The sequence below is a fragment of the Heptranchias perlo genome, chromosome 21 (genome assembly GCF_035084215.1).
Source record: "Heptranchias perlo isolate sHepPer1 chromosome 21, sHepPer1.hap1, whole genome shotgun sequence".
Taxonomy (NCBI): domain Eukaryota; kingdom Metazoa; phylum Chordata; class Chondrichthyes; order Hexanchiformes; family Hexanchidae; genus Heptranchias; species Heptranchias perlo.
The window spans coordinates 32,857,114-32,883,189 of record NC_090345.1 but is presented as its reverse complement, the minus strand read 5'-3'; the positions used below and the strand labels follow the sequence as shown (position 1 = coordinate 32,883,189).

The following is a 26,076-nucleotide window of genomic DNA, read 5'->3' as shown; positions in this document are numbered from 1 at the left end:
CTGAGTCCCGAGGCACACCAGATATTACTGGCATCGCACAGACTAAAATCTCTGATTCCAGGTCTCATTCAGTTTGTTGTACCTGTTGGTTTTGGTTGAAGTGTAAGTTATTGTGAGTCCCCTGCGTTCAACACTCTTTAACAACAATAGGTATTGGGGATCTCATCCCCAGAGACTAAATGGGTGCAGGAGGGACAAATTAACATGCCAGCATTAGGGGTGGGGGAAGGAGCTGAAGGGAGACAGTGTTATGGTCAGGGATGGTGATGGTAATGTTGCTGCTTTGCACAAGTACCAAGTGTGGATGTTTCAGGAAGAAGTAATCCAATAGAGGTTGGAGTAAAAGGTGAACTCCTTCCCTGTCAGATAGATGGTGCGTCATATACCTGAGGGACCTAAGTCACTACATTGCTCAGGCACCACCTGTCCAAGGTGTCCCGAGTCAAAGGGAGCCTGATGAGTCTAGGGGTTAGCGCACAGTTCGGGACAGCTACCACTATCACTACACTCTATACATGGGGCACAAATGTTGGTAATACCATTATGGGAAATTTGAGGGTATCCATGTTTGGGGATAGATATTTAATAATGTGACCAGCTTTGTCAATTTTCTTCATCAGCATGGAGTGATTGTCTTTCCCTAGGATAGATTGCTTAAGTATAAATGCCAGTTGTTTGATGGAGAAAGGCAACCTGATCTTTCTTGAGGTAAATCATATTTTTTTTTCCTTTAGTTGGGTGATTATGCAGTTTGATGCCAGCCATTTTGAAAGTTAGTTTGGCTTATTGTGATTGATCTGGTTTTAGTAGGTCTCATGGAATAGTCAGGCACCAGGTACGCCCCTGGATTATGGCACAGCATTTACCCTTGTGGCCCTCTTGGGCAATGAGCTCTCTCTTTTGTGTTAGCCCTATATTTCTCTCTAACATACATGTTGGGCCTTCTGCTGACTTGCTTGGGTGACCTTAGCAAGTGCAAATATATGCCGACCCATCCCAAGATAGGATGTGCATGATAAATGTTCTTACCCCCACCGCCCCCCCACCACCAATAAAGGGCCATGGGGTCACAGGATGGTGGGAGAATCTCTTTCTAACGAGAGGTGTAATTCTTGAAGTGGCTAGCTGGGGATTGAGTCAGTAAGCATGCACTGGTTTGTGCACAGTGTATATTCTGTCCTAGGCACTGGACACAACCTGTGGTAGTATCCCAGCCTTTAATGTCTGGAGACAATGGTCAGGTTATTCAAAGATTACAGGCATTTGAGAGATGCGGATAAAGTTCCTGTCCTACATCATTCAAAAATTCCAGGAGACTGTCTTTCAGTCAGTAAGCTGGGCTATCAAAGGATGGTGTGACTCTTGATCGGTCTTATGAGGCACAATTTTGAAATGGTGGCGGGTTGGCAGCAGGGGGGGGGGGGGTGAAGGTGCTCGTGGCAAACCCGAATAAAAAAAACTTACCTTTTCCGATGCGAAAGCGATGTAATTGATGGTGATTAAAGTCGTTTTGGGGTCTCGTGCCCTGCAGCCAGCCTGATTGACAAGCTGAATGCCAACGGGAGCTGCAACGTTGAGGTGTTTGGTGGGGGGGGGGGGGGGGAAGAGAAAGACGCCACCCGGTGCTGGAACAGAGAGGGGAGGGCGCTGAAGATCGGGGGTGGGGGGGGCAAAGTGGAGGAGACTGGGGGGAGAGGGGGAGGTCGCTGGGGGGGGGGGGGAGGGAGAGATCGGTGGGAGGAGAGGGAGAGATCGGGGTGGGGGAGAGGGAGAGATTGGGGTGGGGGAGAGGGAGAGGGAGGGGAGGAGAGGGAGAGATCGGGGGGGGGGAGAGGGAGAGGGAGAGATCGGAGGGGGTGGAGAGGGAGTGGGAGAGATCGGAGGTGGGGGGGAGAGGGAGAGGGAGAGATCGGGGGGGGGGAGAGGGAGAGATCGGGGGAGGAGAGGGAGAGGGAGAGATCGGGGGGGAGAGAGGGAGAGGGAGAGATCGGAGGGGGTGGAGAGGGAGTGGGAGAGATCGGAGGTGGGGGGGAGAGGGAGAGGGAGAGATCGGGGGGGGGGAGAGGGAGAGATCGGGGGAGGAGAGGGAGAGGGAGAGATCGGGGGGGAGAGAGGGAGAGGGAGAGATCGGAGGGGGGGGGGGGAGAGGGAGTGGGAGAGATCGGAGGTGGGAGGGAGAGGGAGAGGGAGAGATCGGGGAGGGGGAGAGGGAGAGGGAGAGATCGGGGGGGGAGAGAGGGAGAGGGAGAGATCGGGGGGGAGAGAGGGAGAGGGAGAGATCGGGGGGGAGAGAGGGAGAGGGAGGGATCGGGGGGGAGAGAGGGAGAGGGAGAGATCGGGGGGGGGGGGAGAGGGAGAGGGAGAGATCGGGGGGGGAGAGGGAGAGGGAGAGATCGGGGGGGGAAGAGGGAGAGATCGGGGGAGGAGAGGGAGAGGGAGAGATCGGGGTGGGGGGAGAGGAAGATCGGAGAGGGACATCGGGGGGGGGGGGGGAAGAGGGGGGAGATCGGAGAGGGAGACATCAAAGAGGGGAAATTGGACATTGGAGCAGGGTGGAAAGGTAGGTTATTTTGTTTTTTTTAACTTCATGCATTGGTTTTTTATTTAATTTATTTCATTTTTTTTGCCTGATTCACTCCTTCACGCCTGGTGAAATCAGGCATGAATCGGAAGCCACGGGAAACCCTCCCAGGTAGGTTTAAAATAGTTTTAACTATCTACTTTGTCAGAAATAAAGTACCTTAAGTACCTCAATGAGGTACATTTGGTTCTTTAACTATCATCCTGCCGGCTTTAATTGCCGGCGGAACTTCCGCATTCAGGTAGCGTCGGTGGGAAACCCGGAAGTCAGCAGGTTTTGGATCAGTGGGTACGAGTATGAGAATCCTGTGTGCTCCGTTCAGGATTAACTCAAATCAGTTATCAAGGTCTTCAGGAGAGATTTCAGAGATTCTTGGATGAAAGGGATAGGTCTATTTGTATTTGTTCCTACAGAGATATCAAAGAAGCAGATGTTGTTGCAATGTTCTCGGTTGTCAAAAACATGTTTTTATGACAATCTCCTGGGGCTCGATTTTCGCACCCGCGATCGGGTGCGTTCGTGGCGGGGGGGCTGCGAAAATCGGGGATTCCCGGGGCGGGTCGGGAGCCCGGCTCCAACCCGCCCATTTCCGGGTTCCCCACTAACGCGCTCACATGCACACGCAGCCCCCGCATGTAGGACTCCTGTCGGCAATTAAAGCCGGCGGGGTGCCACTTAAAGTACTTGAACAGGGACTTCAGGTTGTTTACAGACCTGATTGACCTGATATTTTAGCAGGGATGGGATTTTGCAACTGACTGAGACTGTTTCCCGTACGGGGGGAAACACTCCCAGTTCAAATGGACGTGTTGCAGCCATCAGCCTGTGGGAGCTGCAAAGGTCCATTTGACAGGTGGGGGGGGAGACCCTCACTCATTGCAGGAGGCCACTCTGTCACTTTGGACAAAGTTTGGCCTCCACCACCCTCCTCCTAACAACAAAATTCACCAACTTGCACACTTACGCCGGGGTCCAGAGACATGTACCTACCTTGCGGACCCCCTCAGATGTACATCTTCTGGATGGGGGCCGCCGTAGCTGTAGTCATGACCTCCTCGGAGGGCGAACAGCATCACCAGCCTCACCAGCCTCGCTGGCCATGCCGTCCACCTCTGACATGTGGAGCTCCACAACACAGTGCTGTGATACATCCACCTGCACAGCAGGAGGGAGGGCAAACGCAGAGAGAGATGCGTTGCAGAGGGCACTACCCTCGCCACAGGGTCCACAGACCGAGGCTCAGCTTCCTGGACCTCTCTAAGCAGCAGTGTACACGGAGGCTCAGAGTCACTCGACATGTAGTCGTGGACATCTGCAGCCTCCTTCATGCCGAGCTGCTCCCGGCTGGCCCGAGCATCATCTTCTTACCTGTCGCTGTCAAGGTCACCACTGCCCTCAACAACTTCTCCTCCGCATCCTTCCAGGGTGCCACCGGGGACATCGCCGACGTCCCTCAGTCGTCTGCACAAAAGAGCTCTGCAAATACACCTACACCCACTCTGCAGTGACACAATGGGTTGCATCAGTTGTGGGTCTTCATTGTGATCCTCAGGAAAGGGCATTATTGCACAAACCAGACAGGATTCGCAAAGACGTGGCAGTAGTGGTGCCAATACAATATGTGATGTGAGTTGATCAGAAATTAAATATAAGTAAAAACCATGACAAACCCTCAAACACCCTTGTGCATCCCCTTCATGCTCACGACACGTTTGCCTTACGCTTCCTACTGCACATATGTGATGCTTGCCCTGTGGCTGCAGCACAGGTAGTGGCAGGTTGAGTGAGGCTGACTGTGAAAGAGATGCATGAGAGGGTGAGTATGAGATAGAGCCATGAGATGGTATGAGGATTGGGTTGAGTGGTAGTGGCGGGATGAGTACTGGCGAGGTGAGTAAGTGCAGGTAAGATGAGGATGAGGTTTGAGTGGGTGTGAGGGGTGATGTGACAGAGTAGTGTTGGCAGTGCAGAAGGAGATGTCGGGTGGGGGCGGTGATGTGGCAGATGGAGTGTAGGGGAATGAGTAAGTGTACTCACTTTGTCTGACCTACTTAGGTCATTGCAGCGCCTCCTGCACTGTATGCAGGTGGGCGATATGTTGGTGGTGCAGGTGACCTCCTCTGCCACCTCGAGCCAGCCCTTCTTGGTGGCAGAGGCAGGCCGCTTCCTCCCGCCTGCTGGGGGGGAAGATCTCTGTCCTCCCCCTCCTCCTCACCCCATCCAATAAGAGCTGGAGTGAGGCATCATTAACGTGGGAGCAGCCTTCCCCCTGGGCTGCTCCATGCTGTAATTTTTCCTATTTCTTGCAGCATCAGTCAGTGGAGGACTACCCCTTTAAATAGAGCTCCTCCAGCTGACAGACCTTACTGCGCATGCGCAGTCTGCCTGCCGCACAGCTTAGCAGCGGGGAACCTGGAAGAACAGGTAAGTGGATCCAATCAGCCTGCGATTGCGCGCGGAGCAGACTGATTTCACCGGGCGCGTTACCCACGCGCCCAATCGACCCCCCGCCGCCATGGTAATATCGGGCCCCTGGTCTTTGTTCATTGGATAAATCACTTGGGCTTTTAGTTTCAGCGAGTCCTGGAGCCACCTTCCCGCCCTACGATTTTCATCATCCCGCCATGACTGTCCCTGACCACCCCGTCCTCGCCCACTTGATGCAAATATTGGCAGGGAGGTGGGGCCTAGGTTCCTGTACCACTTGTCCCCCAATCACCACTCTTACTGCCACCCCCAAGGACCGCCAGTTGAAGCCTGGCAATAGTGCCTGCGTCACTAATGAGAAGGCCCCAAATTGAGAGAATGGAGGAAAAGGGCCTTGTAAATTCCTCCTCTTCCTTCAATTCAGCCCCAGACACGTACCTTTGTAGCCCTTGGCTGCAGCCTACAAAGATTTGAGCCACTTGCTCCTTTGGTGCCCTGTGGACCCTTTAAGTGCCCTCTCACCTCTTCGGGTGCTGCAGTGCTAGCCCTGCTACAGCACCACTATGGTTATCCTGAGGCCAGTGGCAGGTTCCCGCTAGCAGTCTGCCATGAATACCTAATGACTATTGACCCAGGAAAATGGCCCGGGGTCATGGTGGGGTTGGAGGGCGAGCGCAAGTCCTGCCCAACCTTGTAGGGACAGAAAAAGGCAAATCCAGCCCACAATCTTAAATCTGTGTCATTTGCTTTCTGCCTTCCGAGGATAACAGCCAGGGCTTAACAATTAGTCCTGACTGTGCTAAGTAAAACTTACATAGGATTTCCATAATGGCCCCGATATTTACAGGGAGGCGGAGAGGGAGCGTGTTTGTTGGGTGGGGGGGGGGAACCTGGAAATCCCAGGAAGGCAGAGGTCCTGCTGAATTTAACGGGCCCTGGGAAACCCGGCCCGTAGCCGTTAAATTTAAATCAGGCTCGCAACTGCACTGTGGGAGCCTGATTTAAATATTATAATGAGGAGTCCTGCCTCACAAGAGCGGGACACAGGCACGGCACACAACCCACCACCATAAAAATGGCAGCAGGCGCGTACGCGGCGGGTTGGGGTCGGATTACGCAATTTTTTATTTTTAACCCAACCCCCTTGGATCCTCTCCCGCCCATCATGGGGGGAGGGGGTTGGTTATAACTCCCCTCTAGGTTTTCAGTGACAGAAAATAATACATGCTAGATTAATTTTGTACAGGCTAAAACCATAACAACACTTATTTACACTGAAATAATTTACAGCAACAAAAATATTCTACATTACTTCCAATACATTAATCTGGAATGTCAAATTATACCGTCATGGATCGTTGAAACAAAGACAGTCGGGGAGAAATCCCACGGCACTGTTACACTGCCGGAACTTCAGCAGGGCAAACCTTCTGCCCGCTGCTTTCATAGAAGTTACAACATGGAAACAGGCCCTTCGGCCCAACATGTCCACATCGCCCAGTTTCAACTGGCAGTGAGCCCATCTCAAATGCCGGGGACAGGGTCTTGTATGTAATATTGGTGTGTGCCCACACCTGTCGCTGCACAACAGAAGCACCCACCCTGAATTGTCACTGGAATCTCAGAGTGTAGGGTGGTGCTCCGAGGGGGGCCGGGGGGAGGCAGAGACCTGGATCAGGCTTAAAATAATGGTCAATTTTTTTATTATCTTATCTGAGGGAACATTAAGGATGATTGTCCACCTCCAAATTATTACTACAAGTGATTAGTCACTGCTTGGCACTAACAGCTTGGTACCCCAATGTGCTGCAATAGCATGAATGGAGTGTATCAAGAGATCTGGTAAGCAGAGAAAATGGAACATTTTGTGATTAGGTAATTGAATTTAGAGCAGTCATTCACATTGCTTTGCAATCAGACCCATTTTACTTTGTACGGAACAGCCAATCATGACATCATTACAATCATTGTACTTAGTATGAACAGCCTATCATAACTGTCCATGTCATATCAGGTGAGATTTCTGTCGTAAAATACATTTCTTTCGTGACAACATGAAACAGCATTTCAAATTACTGGAAATCTTTAAAAAATCTTTCTTTAAATATGAAGTGATATTTTATTTTTAAAAAATAAAAATCATGCTATTATAGAACATTGATGTAAGCATCAAGTAATGATTAATCAATTAGGGCAATAATTTGAAAGTGGACAATCATCCTTTTGCAGGTAGGAAAACTAATAATGAAGAATCAGCAAACAACTGACTAGTAGGAGATGGCAAACCAATGGAATTCCAAAATATTTTTTGAAAATGCCCTCAGTTGCCTTCTTGTTTTGTCAGTAATCTGAGGACATAGTATGAAAGATAAGGTTTGTAACAAAACAAAAATATAAAAACTGAAGTAATTCACAAACAAATCTTTAAACTTATCCAGAAAATTGTTCATGTCCTCTTGGAAATCCTTCCGATAAGTTATGTCACCAGACCTACCCATTCTCAGGAGTGTGGCTCTCTCCAAGAGGTTGCATTGTAAAGCTAGGCTTCACCTCCCAGTATTTTTTGGACCACCGTGTATCCAGCAGCTCAGTTCTCCCCCACCTGCCACCTTCTGTAAGGTGCCTGGGGATTGAGTTTTGCTCCTTTTATGGGGCTTGCTTTGTTTAGCTCGGTTAAGTCCTCTGATATTTCCCATGTCTCCTGAGTGTATTTGAAATTTACAAGCTTTCGGAGGCTTCCTCCTTCCTCAGGTAAATTCCTTACCTGAGGAAGGAGGAAGCCTCCGAAAGCTTGTAAATTTCAAATAAAATCGTTGGACTATAACTTGGTGTTGTAAAATTGTTTACAATTGTCAACCCCAGTCCATCACCGGCATCTCCACATCCTGAGTGTATGACTAGTGAAGTTTTTCACCTTGAAGTTTTGTTTAATGTTTATATATTTTGTAATGCATTATAACTGGTTCGAACATTTTCATTTTTTTTAGATATGTCTATATATCTAAAAGAAAACTCATACAACCAGGAGAGTAGCAATTGTGGATTAAAAGTTGATCAGAAGAAAGGAAATTTAGCGTAGGAATTAAGGGCAGATTCTCACACAGTGTTCCATAGGGTTCTGTTCTGCAAGCGTTTCTGTTCACGGTGTACATCAATGATTTGGATATAGGTTTAGAGGAAATGGTGTCCAAGTTTGCAGATGATACTAAAATAGGGGACAGAGTAAATAATTCTGAGGATCAAAAGAAGCTGCAGGGAAATATTGATAAGATGGTGGAATGAGCAAAAAAAGTGGCAGATCGACTTCAATTTTAGTAAATATGAGGTGGTACATTTTGGTTAAAAGGAGTATTAACTAAACTGAGTGCTGGGGAAAAGCAGAGGCATTTGGGGTTCAGGTTCACAAGACAATAAAAGCAGCACCTCAAGTGGATAAAGCCATAAAGCTAATGGAATACTAGGTTTTATGGCAAGAGATATAGAATATAAAAGTCAAGAAGTAAAGGTGAATCTATATAAAACCTTTGTAAGGCAGAAATGCTCAGATAGGAATCTTGAAAACATGTGCCTATCTATATATGATGACTGATACATGATCATAACTTTAATTTAGCAGTAGTATCCAGTACTAATGCTTTCAATAGGCTTTTTATTAATGAACCATGTGTAAAAATAGTTAATAATTCTGGTAACGACACCCAGTCAGTGGGATCTGGGGGCACAGACACTGGCCTTTGACCTCTGGGAATTGGATTCAGATCTCGCCCAGACCAAGGGGATGAAAGTCTCCTCTGTTTGCCGGCTGGCTGTCCGATGTGAAATGCGTTTGAGAAGTCTCAGTCCAGTTCCTAGTGGGCGTGGATCTCCAGCATAGAATTATCCTTAACTTGGCACTAACTGGCAACTTCACTCAAAGTTGACAGGATGACTGGCATGGGAGATGGGGGAAAAATGTTACATTGCTGCTGTGCAGATGCTCTTCTGAGTTTGGAGCTGAGGGATGTTGTTGGGACAGAGTAGAGTTTTACTCTGCATCTGGCTGTGCTGCATCTGAGCTAGGAGTGCGATAGTCATGCTGGGTGCCTGATATAGGAAGGGTTCAATTCCCCAGCACTAACATCTCATTTTGATCCGCACAAAAAAATAATTAAAGATGATAAAGCTTTCTCAGTCCATATCTGGACCGTTATACGATGGAAGCATCTGTTGCATGATGAAAATAATATCCAAAGCCTGAAGCAGAATTCTAATATTAAAATGTTATTTTAAGTTTGGAGTCTGCCTAATTGCGCATCACAATCCAAATTTAATCTTGGACATCGACCTTTACAATAATGGTAGAAGTGACATGAACTGACTTTGATAACACCTTGCATTCAGAAGAGACTGATCCCATGGGTGGTCAAACAATATCTAATCTTGTATGAATCGACAAACATTTGAATTGCCTGGCACTTAATCATTTTTCCTTTGCCTTTCTTCTCAATTTGTCAGCCCGTAAAGTCGACTAACTTTCATTGCTACATGGTGCAGCTAACACAGTAAGTTGTGTCGATGGGAGCGGGAAGTTACAAAGGGACATAGATAGACCAAGTGACTGGGCATAAGAATGGAAGATGAAGTTCATTGTGGGCAAATGTGAGGTCATGCACTTTGGATCCAAGAAAGACAAACCAGAATATTTTCTTAATGGTGAGAGGCTAGGAGCTGTAGAAGAGCAAAGGGATTTTGATGCACAGATCATTAGCTAATGCATAGGTACAATAAGCAGTCAAAAGGTCAAATGGAATCTCAAGAGTTGGAATAAAAAAAGTGAGGTAGTGATGCTTCAGTTGTACAGAGCCTTGGTCAGACCACATCTGGAGTACTGTGTTCAGTTTTGGGCACCGAAACTCAGGAACGTTCTATTGGCCTTGGAGGGGGTATAGAAGGTTGAGGACTGATCTAACCGAGGTCTTTAAAATGATAAAGGGATTCAATAGGGTAGAGAGAAACTATTTTCTCTGGTGGGGAATCCAAAACAAGGGAGCATAATCTTTAAATTAGGGCTAGTCCATTTAGGAGTGAAATCAGAAAGCACTTTTCCACACAAAATGGGAATCTGGAACTCTCTTCTGTAAAAAGGCAGTGGAAGCTGGGTCAATTAGAGCTTCCAAAACTGAGATTGATAGATTTCTATTAGATAAGAGTATCAAGGGATATGGAGCAAAGGCAAGTAAATGGGATTGAGATACAGATCAGCCATGACTTAACAGAATGAAGGATTAGACTCAAGGGGCTGAATGGTCGACTTCTGTTCCTATACTCCCATTGCTATTTAGTTGACAGTCCTATGGAATTTTGTCATTGAGCTTGACATGCTTATAATTCACAAGCAAGTGGATTCTGAATGGCACAATAGTCTGTTCTATGCATTCACTTTTGAAAATGTCACATCTAAATTTCAGTTAGTTATTTTGATTTTCACTACTACTCTCCGAGGTTTGTTGAATAATTAATTATTCACAATACCATACAATAATCCATTTTCTACTAGTATTATTACAACACATGTATTTAAATTAAAAATAACTCTTTAAAAAGAGTTTTCCTAGTGCCAGGCTGCCATAGACAACAATGATTGGTCCTTACGATTCGATTCATATTCTTAACAAATTGTATTTTGTGGGTATCTTGTTCACTATAGTTTGTGAAATATTAATAGCTGTGGCGGTGAAAAAAGTGGCTGGTTTTTTTTTAGTGACAGAATGACCTAATTAATTATAATCCTGAGTTATCATGGTCCAGGTAAACACTGAAGCATTTCCTAAATGGCATCTTGGGTTTTGAAAAATGAATAGCTATTTTCTATATTTCGCACAGAATGTAATAAACAACATGCCACATTATGTAGCTACTTACAATAGCGTGAAATTACCACATCATTGGTTGTTTACATTGTTAACCATTCTTCATTTTTAATGCACAAGGAAGAAGAGGTATAAAAGTAAATGGATGGTTATGACTCTCAAATGAAGAGCAACTTGGCTCCAGGGATTTTTTGTTTTACTGACCTGGTGTGAAATCTAGCATCTCCTTTAGCTGCTAGAGCAAAGAAAGTTTCACTCCAAGTCAAAACTGATATACTACAGTCAAAATAATATCACATACAATGAGCAACATCGTCTCCAATTTGTATTGATTCTAATTCAATTAAATTTACCAAAAACAGCGTGAGACAAAAAATTTTAGGCAAGGCCATACATTTAGAATTCTTTTATGCTATGAATTTTAATAAAAGCAGTAGTATACAATATTAACAAAAAATTCAGATGCATGGTCTTTCCATTCGAGCTTTTTAAATTTCAAATATAGCATAATAGGTTAGCATATATCTCCTACTGTCCATCTAATTATTTATAATGTTCTATGACATTGAAATAGATTTGGGTTCTACCTGATCAGTTCATACTTGAGTGCTCAAATGGAATAATAAGCTACGTGTCTTTCAGGAATACAATCATGAAACCTACAAGGCAGTACCCCCTGAGCACTTCTGTTTCTGTAAACAATTTACATTGCAGCCAACACAATAAATCAGCACTGAAATAGGAACATTTTATATTACATCTATGTGTTTAAATTAGTTAGTAGCTGCAGGAAAAAATGTGCATGTGTTTCGGAAAATATATAATTTTATATTATGAAAAATATATCTGTATAATGGAAACTAGATAACCAACTATATTTATTGGCAAATGTTAAAATTGGAAGGATAAACAAAAACATGAGCAACATCAAGGGAAATACAAATGCTTCTGTTGCTAAATTAAGTCTGTGTACAACAAATTATAATTAAAATTACAGTTACGTGAAAACTGCGTGTAACCCACAGCTCGGAAGGCAAAGACAGCTCAGATGCATTTTTTATACCACAATATGCACACCATAATGATAGTAGTATTTGTATTTAAAACCTTATAAAACAAAATATGCTAAATAACTGGTTAGCTGTAATCCCATATAATTAATAATATGACCTAAAGGTTGAAAATCATAAAATAACTGGGAATTAAAATGCTCATTTCATACTACCTTGCTTATAGATTTGAATCTTAACACTTGCTTATAGATTCAATTCCTCCAGCCACAAATGTGGGAGTAAAAATTCATTCACGCCCAAAAACAGATGGTTAGATCTGAAGCTCACCTAATATTGGGCCTCGGGCCTTTATCATCAAACCGGCAAGCTGCAGACACCTAATGGGCGTCCCCAGGCAGCTCGCTGGAGAAGAGGCCGTGAAGATTGGGCTGCTGTGTCTCTGGCAGTCGTCCTCTAGTAAGTCCTTAAAGGGGACCAGGAGAAGGAGGCGACCGGAAGTGGGGGAGCGATTGGGAGGGAGAGTAGTGGTGGCGACGACTGGGAGGAAGGGAGGGTGGCGGCAGCGGTCAAAGTCGTGATTGCGGGGGGGGGGGTCGATTGGTGACCGGCAGCGACCCGCGGTTTTTGTGAGGTCAGTAGGAACACACATGCTCCTCTTGGCTCCACATTCAGATCAAACCAATATTGCAGATAGGGCCTCAAACAGGCATTAGGCTCCTTAATTGCACCTGTTTCAGGCGTGGCCCTGGATGCCTTTTTTTTTGGTGACACCAATATGGCGAACGACACACTTCTGACTCATAATGAGCGTGCGCTTCATGTCTGCCATATTAGAGGATTAGGCGTCCGTTTAGCACCTGAAAAGCAGGCACGGCACCATCGAATTTCTAGACCGTGATGTTTTCTTCACTCTTGGCTGGGCAGCTACCTGGCACATTTGGAGAAGTAAAGCATCTCATCTTTTGGATGGAATTGGTAAAGTTGACTTTCTCTTGCTCATTCCACGGCAAGCAAAGCTCCTGTCGGTTGAGTATGGAGTCATCAACAGCGGCAGGCATGGGTACAGTGTGTTACCAGGTAGGCTATCACGGGTATAGGGCTGAGTTAGAGTTGGAACTTTGAATACAGAGCAAAACTAACAGTGGTAAAGTGAGTGCTGAGTAACATTAGTTTTGGCAATATTAGCTTTGAATAACATTGATGGTAATAATAATAGATGCCAAGTTATACTGCTATTGGTAATAATGGGGTACCAGTGTTATTAGTCATAGGTATTGGCACTGGTAGGTATGGATTTGTTTTGGTGTTATTAGTTAAGGAATGGCATGGTACTTCCTTTGAGATTCATGGGTTTTGAGGGCTCATAAGTGTTGAGAGGCAATCTGAAGCAGATTGGGACTGTGCAGCTATGTGTATGGATCAGTAATAATACTGATAATCATAGGTTTAAATTCACTACCATACATATAGCTACCTCATACGTTGCAGGAAAGGATGCCCCAGAGCATGGTACATTGGCGAGACCATGCAGACGCTGCGACAACGGATGAACGGACACCGCGCAACAATCGCCAAACAGGAGGGTTCCCTCCCAGTCGGGGAACACTTCAGCAGTCATGGACATTCATCCACCGACCTTCGGGTAAGCGTACTCCAAGGCGGCCTTCGAGACACACGACAACGCAAAATCGTCGAGCAGAAATTGATAGCCAAGTTCCGCACCCATGAGGACGGCCTCAACCGGGATCTTGGGTTCATGTCACGCTACACGTTACCCCACCAGCGAACAAATGTTATCTGTTTTTAATATAATGGGTCATTTGCTGGCTCTCTCTGCCTTCCGGATGTTTCTGCCTCTCTCTGTGTTTTTTTTTTTCTCTGTTTTTTTTCCCTGTTTGTTTTTTTATTGAATGTGTATTCGGAGGTTCTGCAGGTAACACCTCTCTGTCTGAACACGGTGATTGCCTTGGCAACGGGCAGTTGCAGGGGCAGTCTGTAAACACCATTTATTATTGTTCAATATGTATAAATGCGTAGGCTTCAAGGAGATCTTGAAACATTTGCCTGAGGAAGGAGAAAATCTCCGAAAGCTTGTGAATTTAAAATAAAATTGCTGGACTATAACTTGGTGTTGTAAAATTGTTTACAATTGTCAACCCCAGTCCATCACCGGCATCTCCACATCATACATATAGGCAGCAGGTTTGGTAAAAAGTGTCGGTGCTTTGACTCAGGGGGATCTGCTTCCTGTGTCCTCAGAATTGTAGCTGAAGATGAGAAACTTGGATGGGCAAAATCAGGGATAAAAATGAGAGTAAAAGATGAAATGTCCAGAAAAAAGGACTCCAACTGCATTAAAATCACACAAATTACAAATTGTCTGGTACTCTAAATCATTAAAGTTGGACAGTGATTACAATTTTACAGAGGGAGACTCTGAAAATACTTTTATATGTCACTAAAACCTTCCAGTTATTTTATGCTTGTTTTAATGCTCGTAACTATCCAATCTAAAATATCTTACAATTTTTAAAGGTATTTATGTTCACCTTATTGCTATTAATATTACACAGCATTTGACCGAGTGTGGCACCAAGGAGCCCTAGTAAAATTGAAGTCAATGGGAATCAGGGGGAAATCTCTCCAGTGGCTGGAGTCATACCTAGCACAAAGGAAGATGGTAGTGGTTGTTGGAGGCCAATCATCTCAGCCCCAGGACTCTGCTGCAGGAATTCCTCAGGGCAGTGTCCTAGGACCAACCATCTTCAGCTGCTTTATCAATGACCTTCCCTCCATCATAAGGTCAGAAATGGGGATGCTCACTGATGATTGCACAATGTTCAGTTCCATTCGCAACCCCTCAGATAATGAAGCAATCCGTGCCCGCATGCAGCAAGACCTGGACAACATCCAGGCTTGGGCTGATAAGTGGCAAGTAACATTCGCACCAGACAAGTGCCAGGCAATGACCATCTCCAACAAGAGAGGGTCTAACCACCTCCCCTTGACATTCAACGGCATTACCATCACCAAATCCCCCACCATCAACATCCTGGGGGTCACCATTGACCAGAAACTTAACTGGACCAGCCACATAAATACTGTGGTTACAAGAGCAGGTCAGAGGCTGGGTATTCTGCGGCGAGTAACTCACCTCCTGACTCCCCAAAGCCTTTCTACCATCTACAAGACACAAGTCAGGAGCGTGATGGAATACTCTCCACTTACCTGGATGAGTGCAGCTCCAACAACATTCAAGAAGCTCGACACCATCCAGGACAAAGCAGCCTGCTTGATTGGTACCCCATCCACCACCCTAAACATTCACTTCCTTCACCACCAGTGCACCGTGGCTGCAGTGTGTACCATCTAAAGGATGCACTGCAGCAACGCGCCAAGGCTTCTTCGACAGCACCTCCCAAACCTGCGACCTCTACCACCTAGAAGGACAAGGGCAGCAGGCATATGGGAACAACACCACCTGCACGTTCCCCTCCAAGTCATACACCATCTCGATTTGGAAATATATCGCCGTTCCTTCATCGTCGCTGGGTCAAAATCCTGGAACACTCTACCTAAGAGCACTGTGGGAGAACCTTCACCACACAGACTGCATCAATTTAAGAAGGTGGCTCTTCACCACCTTCTCAACGGCAATTAGGGATGGGCAATAAATGCTGGCCTTGCCAGCGACGCCCACATTCCATGGATGAATAAAAAAAAACAGATCATCACACTGGAAATGGAAATTTCCCATTAGCAGCAGAAAGTTAAAGAATTGGTTCCAGAATATAGTCACAATCAAAATGGTCATTAAGGCACAGAGGAATAATTACAGTAACACATTATTCGTAGACACGTTTCAAAATCTATCCCATAATTATTTGAAGTTCATTACTTATGACACTTTCTGTAACAATCCCTCATATTGTTCATGTAAAAATGATACATGTTCGATATAGAGCGTACAGATCATTTCAATGAAGTTAAATTACCAAGCCAACTATAATTCAGAGAGTTTTCAGAAAATTAAAAAATCAAAATCAGTCCAGACTCTGCTTGACTGTCTGTACGAGGCAAACATTCTACACCACTACAGAATCTATTTACTGGAGTTTTATTAAAATAATGGTAAAGATTAGGAATGTTAACTTGCAGAAAACAAATACTCGTGAACCCTAATAAAGTCATTTAAATTGTATGAAAGAAATGGTATTATAAGGAATGAAGTTACGTGCAAAGTAAGGTACTGAATATATCAGTGTAACATTTTTAAAATAAACTGAATCTGATCACTGGAATAAAACAATCAGATAAAATACACGTATACAAAATTATATCAGTTAATATCGCCTGTCATCATAAATATAAACGTTCCATTTTATCACTCTCAACTTGCTACAATAAAGAAACAATGCTAAATCAAGCACAAAGTCATGTTGCATCCTATGCTGACCATGCGATCTTGTCAGGTTTTTATTACTTTGAATGTTTTCATGTTATACTTCAGACAATGTGAATATAGAATTCACAGTATAAATAAGGTTGAAAAATGCAATGAGATATTTATCTATTTATACTTTGGTAACTGGGGCGGTGGAAGGGGGAGATTTTGATCTGCAGGCAGCCCATTTCTCGCCCGAAAAACTGGCAGCCAGCACACGAAAATCTGGTGGGGACACCCATTTGCCTGCCTGAATACAATTTTCAGGCAAACCTTTAAATGGGCACCCAGTACTCCCACTCAAAACAGGCTGGAGCCTGTTTAAATATGCAAATCCGGGTCCTACACGTTATAAAAACCCATTTGCAGTTTTCTTGGAGGAATGGCTGGAGCATGCACATTGTACGCCAATTTTCTCAAGGCGTTGCGAGGCCTAACCATTGGTCCTTAAAGGGATCGCTAAAGGCCTTGCTGAAAAGGTAGGACTTTAAGAAGATTTTTGTGGGAAAAGAAATAGCTTGAGTGTTCATCCAGGCCCAATAAAAAATTTCCAGCCCACTGACAGCCCGTTCTCACACCCCACCCCCCCACAAGATCTACCCCCTCCCCCCACCCTTTGCAGACCTTACCCGCCAGCTGGCTCTGTGAACAAGCCAGCTGATTTTCATAGCAACAAAACTGGCCAGCTGCAGCAGATTGCCTGTTTGGCGTCCGCAGCTTGCTAGAAAAATTTATATTAGGCCCGAACCTGAAAATAGTTCGAGCCTCCCAACTGCTGCCCTGGGCAGGCACACCATCGATGTCATGTCCGTTTTGGGCACAAATAGAAAATCTCCCCCCTCCCCGGTCCTCATAACACTGATCTGTGTTTAGATTTCTATAATAAGGCTGTTACACATGCATGCTACAGGCCACAATCTTAAATGGGACGACTGCAGTCATGAGAAAAGGTATAAAATACTTGGTTATAAAGTGTGTAAAGCAGTGAGGCTTATTCCTCACTATCGTCCTCTATGTATACAGCGTATGTGCTCTAGCAATGCATGAGAGCGGAAGAGCTAAATATTTGACAATGTGACTAACCATTCTGGTGTTGAAGCATCTGGTATTTGAGAACAGAGTTGACTACCTTGTTGATAGGGACAATAGACATATAGGGATAGATTTTTGTCTTCACTGCCAGGGCGGTAATCTGGCAGGGGGGATTCGCCCGTCCTTTACAGACCCAGCCTGGTTTTCATTCCATTCATTTCAATGAAATTGGTCAATGGCAGTAGGGCAAAGCGGCTGCTAGCGAATCGGCAGCTCATGTTACACCATGGCTCGATTTTCCTTTCCATTGACTTCACTGGCATTGACCAATTCCACCCCCAGTGTCCAACTTCTGTGCAAATACTTACATAGAATTACATAGAATGTACAGGACAGAAACAGGCCATTCGGCGCAACTGGTCTATGCTGGTGTTTATACTCCACACAAGCCTCTTCCCACCTTACTTTATCTCACCCTATCAAAATATCCTTGTATTCCTTTCTCCCTCATGTACTTACCTAGCTACCCCTTAAATATATCTATGTTAGTCACCTCAATTACTCCTGTTGTAGCGAGTTCCACATTCTAACCACTCTCTGGGTAAAGACATTTCTCCCGAATTCCTTATTGAATTTATTAGTGACTATCTTATATTTATAGTCCCTAGTTTTGGACTCTCCCACGAAGAATCCCTATCTAAAAGCAAATTCTGCTGTGCAATACAAATGCATTAAGAGCTCATACACTAATATCACACACTGTAATTTCTGGGCTTGCCCCATATACACATGCAACATGTACATGCTCCATATGCACAAAAACATTGCTCTTTTTCCCAATTTGCTCCTCTTTAGCCCCTTGTGTTTTGGACAATGTTTCTCTCTCAACCACCACCAAAAGTAGATGCGTCTCATTGCAATTTGTGGGATGTTGCTGTGTGGCAAATGACTGGCATAACAACAGTCAGTACATTTCAAATGAATTATTTGCATGTTAAGCATATTAAGATGTTTCTCAGAGGCATAAGATACTGTATAAATAAAAGTCTTTTCTTTCTTTTACGTTCTTCCTCTCCTGATAGCCCTGACTTACTGGGATAGAGCTCAGATGCTGGCAGCCCTATGGTACGTTGATCAGGTGGCTATTGTTCATGTGTGAGCCTAGGCAGTGAGTGTTAATAAATGTTCAGTCACAGTTGAGTGAGAGTTTATTCTCGCCTGTTGTCCATGCACTTTCTAGCAGGGTTTATTAAATATCGAGGAACCTTGGCCACTTTTCCTCTCCCTAGTCCGGGTTCAGTGACTTCAACTACTGCCATGGTTGAGTTCAGCTATCTCAGCAGAGGCTGGGAATTGCATCTTGGACTTTTTGGTTTGTATTGCTTAGTGCCTTTATCCATTTGGTCACTGGGACATTTAGAATGTTACTGTTTATGCTAAGCTTGAACTGAACTGAGGTTAAACGGAAGTGCCAGTCACAATTTCTGCTTGTGTTTACATTTAGAGAATCTGGTTGGAATAATACACTTTAGCGAATTCACAAATAAAGATGGAGGACTGAATGAATATTTCCTCACTGATATCTTCCTTTAAGTGCTAGAACATGAGCCTTACCTCTCCTAAAGATTGCATTACCTTATTTCAAGCCCTAGATGTCAGGCACAATGCATGTCTTTTTAAATTCACCTGTAGAGATTGATACACAGTATACACATAAAGGCATTTTACCATAAGGCTTATACTTTGTTGTACCCAGTCATTCTGGCCTTTCCTCTCAAAGCACCCTGGCCTGCAGATCATGGCAGGCAACTCAAGGCTGCCCAGGAGCTCCCTTCAGAGATGCAGCCAGCAGCGACTCCCTGTCAGGAGCCAGCTGGCAAGTGATAAGGGCCACCTCAGTCCCAGGACCCTTTTTTACAGCATGAGGAAGCATCCAGCTGCCAGCCTGGCCATCAGGTGGCACTTAGAAGGAGCAACAGATGAGGGGATTGGAAGGCACGTCTAGTCACCAAGTGGAATCAGGATGTAAAAAAAAGACTGGGATGTTAATTTATTTGAACTCAAAGATATGTTTTTATTGAAGTATAATATGAATGTATTGTTATTCATGGACATTGAAGTCATTCAGAAAAGGGAACACTCATTTGGTGTGTACTTTACTCAGGTGATGAATATTGGGCAAGTCCAGTTGGGACAACAGGGGATGCTCAGCAGTCATGTGATAAGGTTGATGGTGGTTTCAAGAAAGATCACTTTCTTAGCAACTCAACTGGCGTAAAGGAGGTGAGGGTGCAGTATGCTGCTATAGTCAATCACTGTGTAAATACATCCTGTAGCATCCAACTTCGGATGGCCTTTGCAGCTGTGAGCGATGACTTCTCTGAGTGGTCATCCTCCTAATGCGTTGGGACCTGCAACTCTCTTTCCTCGGGTGCCACTGGCTCCTAATCATCCATGTTGAACTGTAGGGTTTCTTGGAGTGCAAAAGTGTGTAGGGTACAGCATGCAATCAGGATCCTCATTACCCTTTGCAGCATGTACTGCTGGACTCCACCAGATCTGTCCAGGTATTGAAAGACTCCTATGGTCCTCTCCACCACAAGTCTTGTTGCTGCATGGGCCAGGTTGTATCTGTCCTCTGCCTGGGTTCTCGGTTGTTGCAGTGGAGTCATGAGCCACAGCAGTAGAGGGTATGCTTGGTCTCGCAGGATCCATCCATTCACATGGTTACCCTCATGGAAGAGTGCCGAGTGTTGAAGAGTAAATGCATCGTGGCAGCTTCCTGTACACAGGGCATTGACAAGCGGAATCTTCTGGTTGGCCTCGCAGACAATCTGTACATTTGGTGAAGGTAAACCTTTCCTGTTCACATGTGGCAAAGGCTGTTCTATTGGCACCTTCAGTGGGCTGCCTGGGTGTGGTGCTAAAGTTGATTTAAGTGCACGTCTGTGACCTGATGAATGGCTACTGTGACCGCTCCCTGGCTGATGTTACATAGATCTCCTGTGGTAGCTTGGAGCGATCTAGAGCCAAATAAAATTAGGGCAGTGGTCACTTCCTTAGCCACAGTCAGAGCATTCTGGATGTGGAGCGAGGCTGCAGATTTTCATGTGGAAGATCGCAATGTTGTGCGACAACAGGCTTAGAGAACCCTACGAACACAAAGCTCCTCCACCAGAGGTCCTCAAAGAACCTGTGCAGCCTATAAACACACTGTGGAGAGTAGTACCTGGTGGGCTGGTGTCTCCTGCCATGCTGCCTTATTCACCTTGCCTCCACGTGCTGTTGTTCCTTCTCCTCCTCCATAAGGATGGCAAAGAAAGGTGTGTTCGTGGAGAATTCCATACTTTCTCCAGAGTTTCTCCATGTGTGGGGAGGAGGGCAGCAGGGGTGGGGTGAGACAGTTGCACTGCAGGGTGGGGGAGGGGGGGGAAGAAGAGGGGGTGGGTGAAGTGCAAGTCTCAGTGAGCACAACCCATAAAAACAGGTTGAAAAAAGGTTTTCTAAAGCCAGAAATCCACAAGCAAAAGCTCTCAAACTCCTCACTTCCGCCTGAAATTGGTGACTGGGGTGCAGCTGTGCCTGTTTTTTTATGGGTGTAAGCGACCCAGAATTCAGTCGTGGCGAAAAAGCAGGAAATTTTAATTCACAGGTACTGCAGTCACTTGGTGACACTATGAAAATGAGCCCCCATGGGAGTTCACTGAAAGCTGGTAAAAAGAATGAAGAGACTTGTGTTTAATGCTTAAATGGTGGATTGCGCTAACCGCAAATTTCCTTGAACTTTTCGGCACACAATCTGTGTATAAATGGTGTGACTGCTGAAAACATTAAGGAAACTCAATCCCCTTATTACAAGTACATTGTGATTAGCTGACTGTTGGTCGCTCCAACAAAAGACATTGGGCTCAATTTTAAAATGGTGGTGGAATGGCAGTGGGGTGGGGGGGAGGGTGAAGGTGCCCGTGGCAAACCTGAATGAAAAAGAACTTACCTTTTCCGACCCGATCGCGATGTAATTGATGGTAATTAAAGTTGTTTCTGGGTTTTGCGCCCGGCAGCCAGACTGATTTGGAGGGGGGGGGAGGGGGAAGATACGGGGAGGGGGAGATGGGAAGATCGAGGGGAGGGGGAGAGGGAGAGGGAGAGGGGAAGATTGGGGGGGGGGGAAGAGGGGAAGGTGGGAAGACCGGGGAGGGTGGGGGGGGAAAGAGAGGGAGAGGGGAAGATCGGGGGAGGGGGAGAGGGGAAGATCTGAGAGGGAGACATCGGGGGGGGTGGGGGAGAGGGAGACATTGGACATCGGAGCAGGGGGTGCAGGTGACATCGGTGGAAAGGTAGGTTTTTTAAAAAAACTTTGTGCAATGGTTTTTTATTTAATTTATTTACTTTATTTTTGCCCGATCTGACTCTTCACACCTGGTTTCAATTGGAAGCTGTGGGAAAGCCGTCCAGGTAAGTTTAAAATCGGTTTAACTCTCTACCATATCAGAAATGAAGTACCTTAAGGAGGTACATTTAGTTCTTTAATTATCATCCCGCCGGCTTTAATTGGGAGCGGGAATCACACGCTCACACAGGCACGTCTGTGGGAAACCCAGAAGTCGGCGGGTTGGGGCCAGCTTCCTCACCCGCTTGGGATTTTCCCGATTTTCACAGCCCCCCCACCCCCAACGCACCTGCAATTTGATTTGAAAATTGGAACCATTGTATTTAATGGAATTGGGCATTTAAAATTCACACAAACTTTCCATTTTGTTAGCAGCTTGCAAAAATCTATGCAGAGACATTTAATCCCTTTTTTCTGGAAACAAAAAGGTAACTAGAAAGAAAGATAGAGCTTGTATTTATATAGCATCTTTCATCATCTCAGGATATCCTAAAGCGCTTCACAACCAATTACTTTTGAATAGTAGGCACAGTTGTGATGCAAGGAAACATGGCAGCAAAATTTGTCGCACAGCTCGGTCGCACAAACGGCAATGAGATAAATGACCAGATTATCTGTTTTAGTGATGTTGGTTGAAGGATAAATGTTGGCCAGGACACTGAGGGAACTCTCCTGTTCTTCTTTAAATGGTGCCATGGGACCTTAAATGTCAAAGAGAGGGCAGAAAGAACCTTGATTTTACACCTCATCCAAAATACAGCACCTCTGACAGTGCAGCACTCCCTCAGCACTGCACAGTGTCAGCCTAGATTGTGTACTTAAGTGCTGGAATGGGGCTTGAACCCACAACCATCTGACTCAGACGCAAGGGTGGTACCACTGAGCCATGGCTGATACCGTACATAGCCTCAATGGCTACCAGGTAATTAATATGGTTGTGATATTTAGGAATGTCAGTGAGCCTACCTGCGATCTTAAATGTGAAAATAAGACAGTTACAAATGCTGCAAGGTAATAACTTGTATGAACATATGCTCAATCCCATTGTTCTGCAAATCTTACGTTATAATTGATTTTGTTCAAAGCCATAGAAAACAGAAATGTTCTTTCCATGCAGCAAGCACAATACTTTAGATTCCCATTTACACAAGAGGCTTTACTTCATGTTAAACCCAGTGTAAATGTTCAGGTTCCTGACAATAATTTAACTCTGGTGAAGAATTGATATGAAACCTCAACTGGGAAGAAAGGGATTCAGTGCTGATTTTCCATCACAGTAACTGCAATGCAAACTCTCAACTTCAAATACAAGAACAACGCGTCTCCATGTAATATGTATGTCATAAAACAAATCTTACTTTCTATATTTTACTGCATTCAGAAATACTCTTGATAGCATTCCCTTCATTCTCAGAGCTCCTTGCTGAGAAGGTTAGTGTAAATGAGGTGACTCAGATTCCTATTAAAGAGTAACCTACAGCAGAGTACCAACAGACTTGCTGCAGTTGCCAATGTAAACACTCATTATATTACTATTTTGGATGTTCCTGAATTACTGAAAATAGCAGAAGATTAAAGTGCTAACGTGCTCAGATTTAACGGATTTCATTAGAATATTTTGTTTTTACACAGATCAGCTTGCTGTTTCCTTTTTGCCTTTATTAATATTTTATTGGAGTTTTCACATTAAACAAATATGCTGGCATATTGTCAATGCATAGATTTTATGAAAGGAGGTTCTCAGTACAATACAATGTCAATATAATTTTGTAAAATAATTCAAAAGATAGATGTAAAACTCCCTCCCAAATATATTACCATGCCTTAACACTTCTTAAATAACAGCACAGCCTGTTAGGCTAAATAAAAACTGCACTATTCTTGAATTTTTCAGTTAAACACAAAACTTAATTAACTTGCAATACCGACAACAATCTAATTTTGAATTGTGCGATTATTTAACACTGAGTTTAGTTTATGTTTGGAACAATATGATAATACTGATGATGAGCTTTTGAAGGTTTTTTTTAAACCTTAACTCGACGGGGGGGAGGGGGGAAATGTGGTCAAACTACTATTCAACTAAATATTCCCATGCTGCACCACTTTGGATGTTGTCCAAGAGCTTTAGATGAAACTCAAAATATTTTCGAAGAGTAATGATTTGTGCCCTGGTGAGTGATAATAATCACATTAGATTACGAGACCGTCACAAACCCATGCTATGATTGGCCAACATCTGTGCTCTATCTGATAGCAGATTAGTATTCTACACACACTTCTCCTCTGTTCCACAGTCGTCAGTACAGCTGGCTTTCACAAATACATACCAATACCTTGACATTTACACAATTACAAACCTTTCAAAATGTAAACAAGTTGAACCTATTTATCTAGGTGTAATTCTGCTGAAATAATGAATTTATAAATGCAATACATTTGATTTCGGAACGCGAGAGTCGGATTTAATGCTTCAATTCACCCATCAGAAAATTCCTGTTCAGAATGATAATGCACTTTTAAATCCAATATTCCCAAATTGTTCCTATTGGAAAGGGATGTTAAGTATGTGTTGATGTTGATGATCTCACCATGTACTCTATTTCACAGATTTGTCACACCCATTCTTTCTTTGACAGGGTTGATGCTCAATTTATATGCATATTGCTTGTGATGTGGAATGCGAGTCTGAACAGAAATGAAAGAGTATGCCACACGAGACACAAAGCCACTGAAATGAATTGGAATATGTTGGTGACATTTTGGCAACATTTCAAAACACATCTCGTAGCACTATACGGTAGCTAATGATTCCATCTTTAACACCACACAAGGTTTATTGTGGGAAAGAATGTCAAATATATATTACAGGCAGTGACATCAGTAAACAAATTATAAACCCATGCATGGGTATTATAATAACATGGCAACTACTGCTGTGGAAAATTAGGACTGAAGCCCTCGTTTCTTCTCTGGCCTTTTTAAAAAAAAAAATTATTCTATTTAACTGTGCATCTGTCTCATGCCTGATTGGAATAGTCTATGCCACACAATTTAAATGCGGAAACAGAAACCCTTTCAGGAATACAACATCGAACGCCAAACATCAACATATATACCAGGCAAGGTTTATCCTACAAATAAATCAAGTTATCCTATTATTTTTACTGCTGCATAATTTTTTAAACTACAATTTACGATGCCACACTTAAATGATCATCTGCAATATACTGGAGCACTGCAGTCCACAAAAAATGATGTTGAATTATTTATATTTAATGCTGTCTATAAAATGTTGCTAGCTTATTCTCTGATGTTTCTGTGAGACGGTTTGTAAAATATTTTAGTCTTTATTAAGGATGAGTTAAAGGATATGTACTGGTTTGTTGCCAAACATAACTTTCTATTGAATGTTCAGACATGTACTCACCATTAGTACTGCAAAGTTACCGAAGTGCATACATTGAATGGTGCTAATATTGCTTGCAGAGCCTGTTATATGGCACCCTTTAGCATGCCAACCACCGTGCCCATCCAAAAGGTCAAAATCCCAATATGCTGCAGTGGGATCTGCACCCTGTGCGAAGTGCCTCAGAGCAACAGTAATGGGTTTAGTGAGGTTCCCAAAGCTGCACCCATCTGCAGAAGCAAATTGAATTAGGTAAATGGAGTGGAAAAGCTTATAGCTGAATACTATGTACACAGTTCTGGAAGGTTTTAAACTGCAAGAATCGAAGGATAGAAAATTACTTCTGCGCTTAAATATCACAATGAAACTTTCAGCACAAATTATGAATTGTAAAGCAATTAAAGAACATGAAACTGCTAACTCTGTCTTTTACAAAGCATTCTGTTGAAATATGTTATAAAGAAAAAAAAACTTATTAAAATGAATCAGAATAAAGCCATGCTAGGATTTCAGCAGGACAGGCATGTACAATTTTTCTTTAATCCTTGTTTACATTATCCTCAATATATTCATTTATGCTTTATGCAGATTAAAGTCAACTATGTATTCTGAGTGTTACTGTTCCCCGCATTAAAAAATCCTTTCTGAAAATGGGCACGATTAAAAATAGAGTAATCTACAGCACAAAAATCATTTTTAGAAATGCATGCCATACATTGCATTCTATAGTGGAATACAACCTGAATGACGGTCATAAAATGGATACATTTTCAGAATGGATGGACTTGTTTGACTAAGTTACATAATTAGATAGAGTAATTATGGAGAACTATAGAAACTGACATTAGAAACAAAGAGGGAGCTATTAGACACAAATCACCCTTTTACGTCCATATGTAGCAACAAATTGAAGGTCAGCCATGCAAACAGT

At 43.9% G+C, this 26,076-nt stretch overlaps 1 protein-coding gene and 1 pseudogene across 2 annotated transcripts in view; both read right to left on the bottom strand.

Annotated features, from left to right (window-relative positions):
* LOC137340110 (adhesion G protein-coupled receptor A1) overlaps window positions 1-26,076 on the bottom strand; it is a 387,365-nt gene that overhangs the window by 48,412 nt on the left and 312,877 nt on the right. For both annotated transcript variants that reach the window (XM_068002423.1, XM_068002425.1), the window contains one exon: window positions 25,167-25,375. In XM_068002423.1, the coding sequence (XP_067858524.1) occupies window positions 25,167-25,375 (209 nt within the window). The remainder of the gene's footprint in view (window positions 1-25,166; window positions 25,376-26,076) is intronic.
* LOC137340363 (putative nuclease HARBI1) lies at window positions 19,659-20,691 on the bottom strand (annotated as a pseudogene).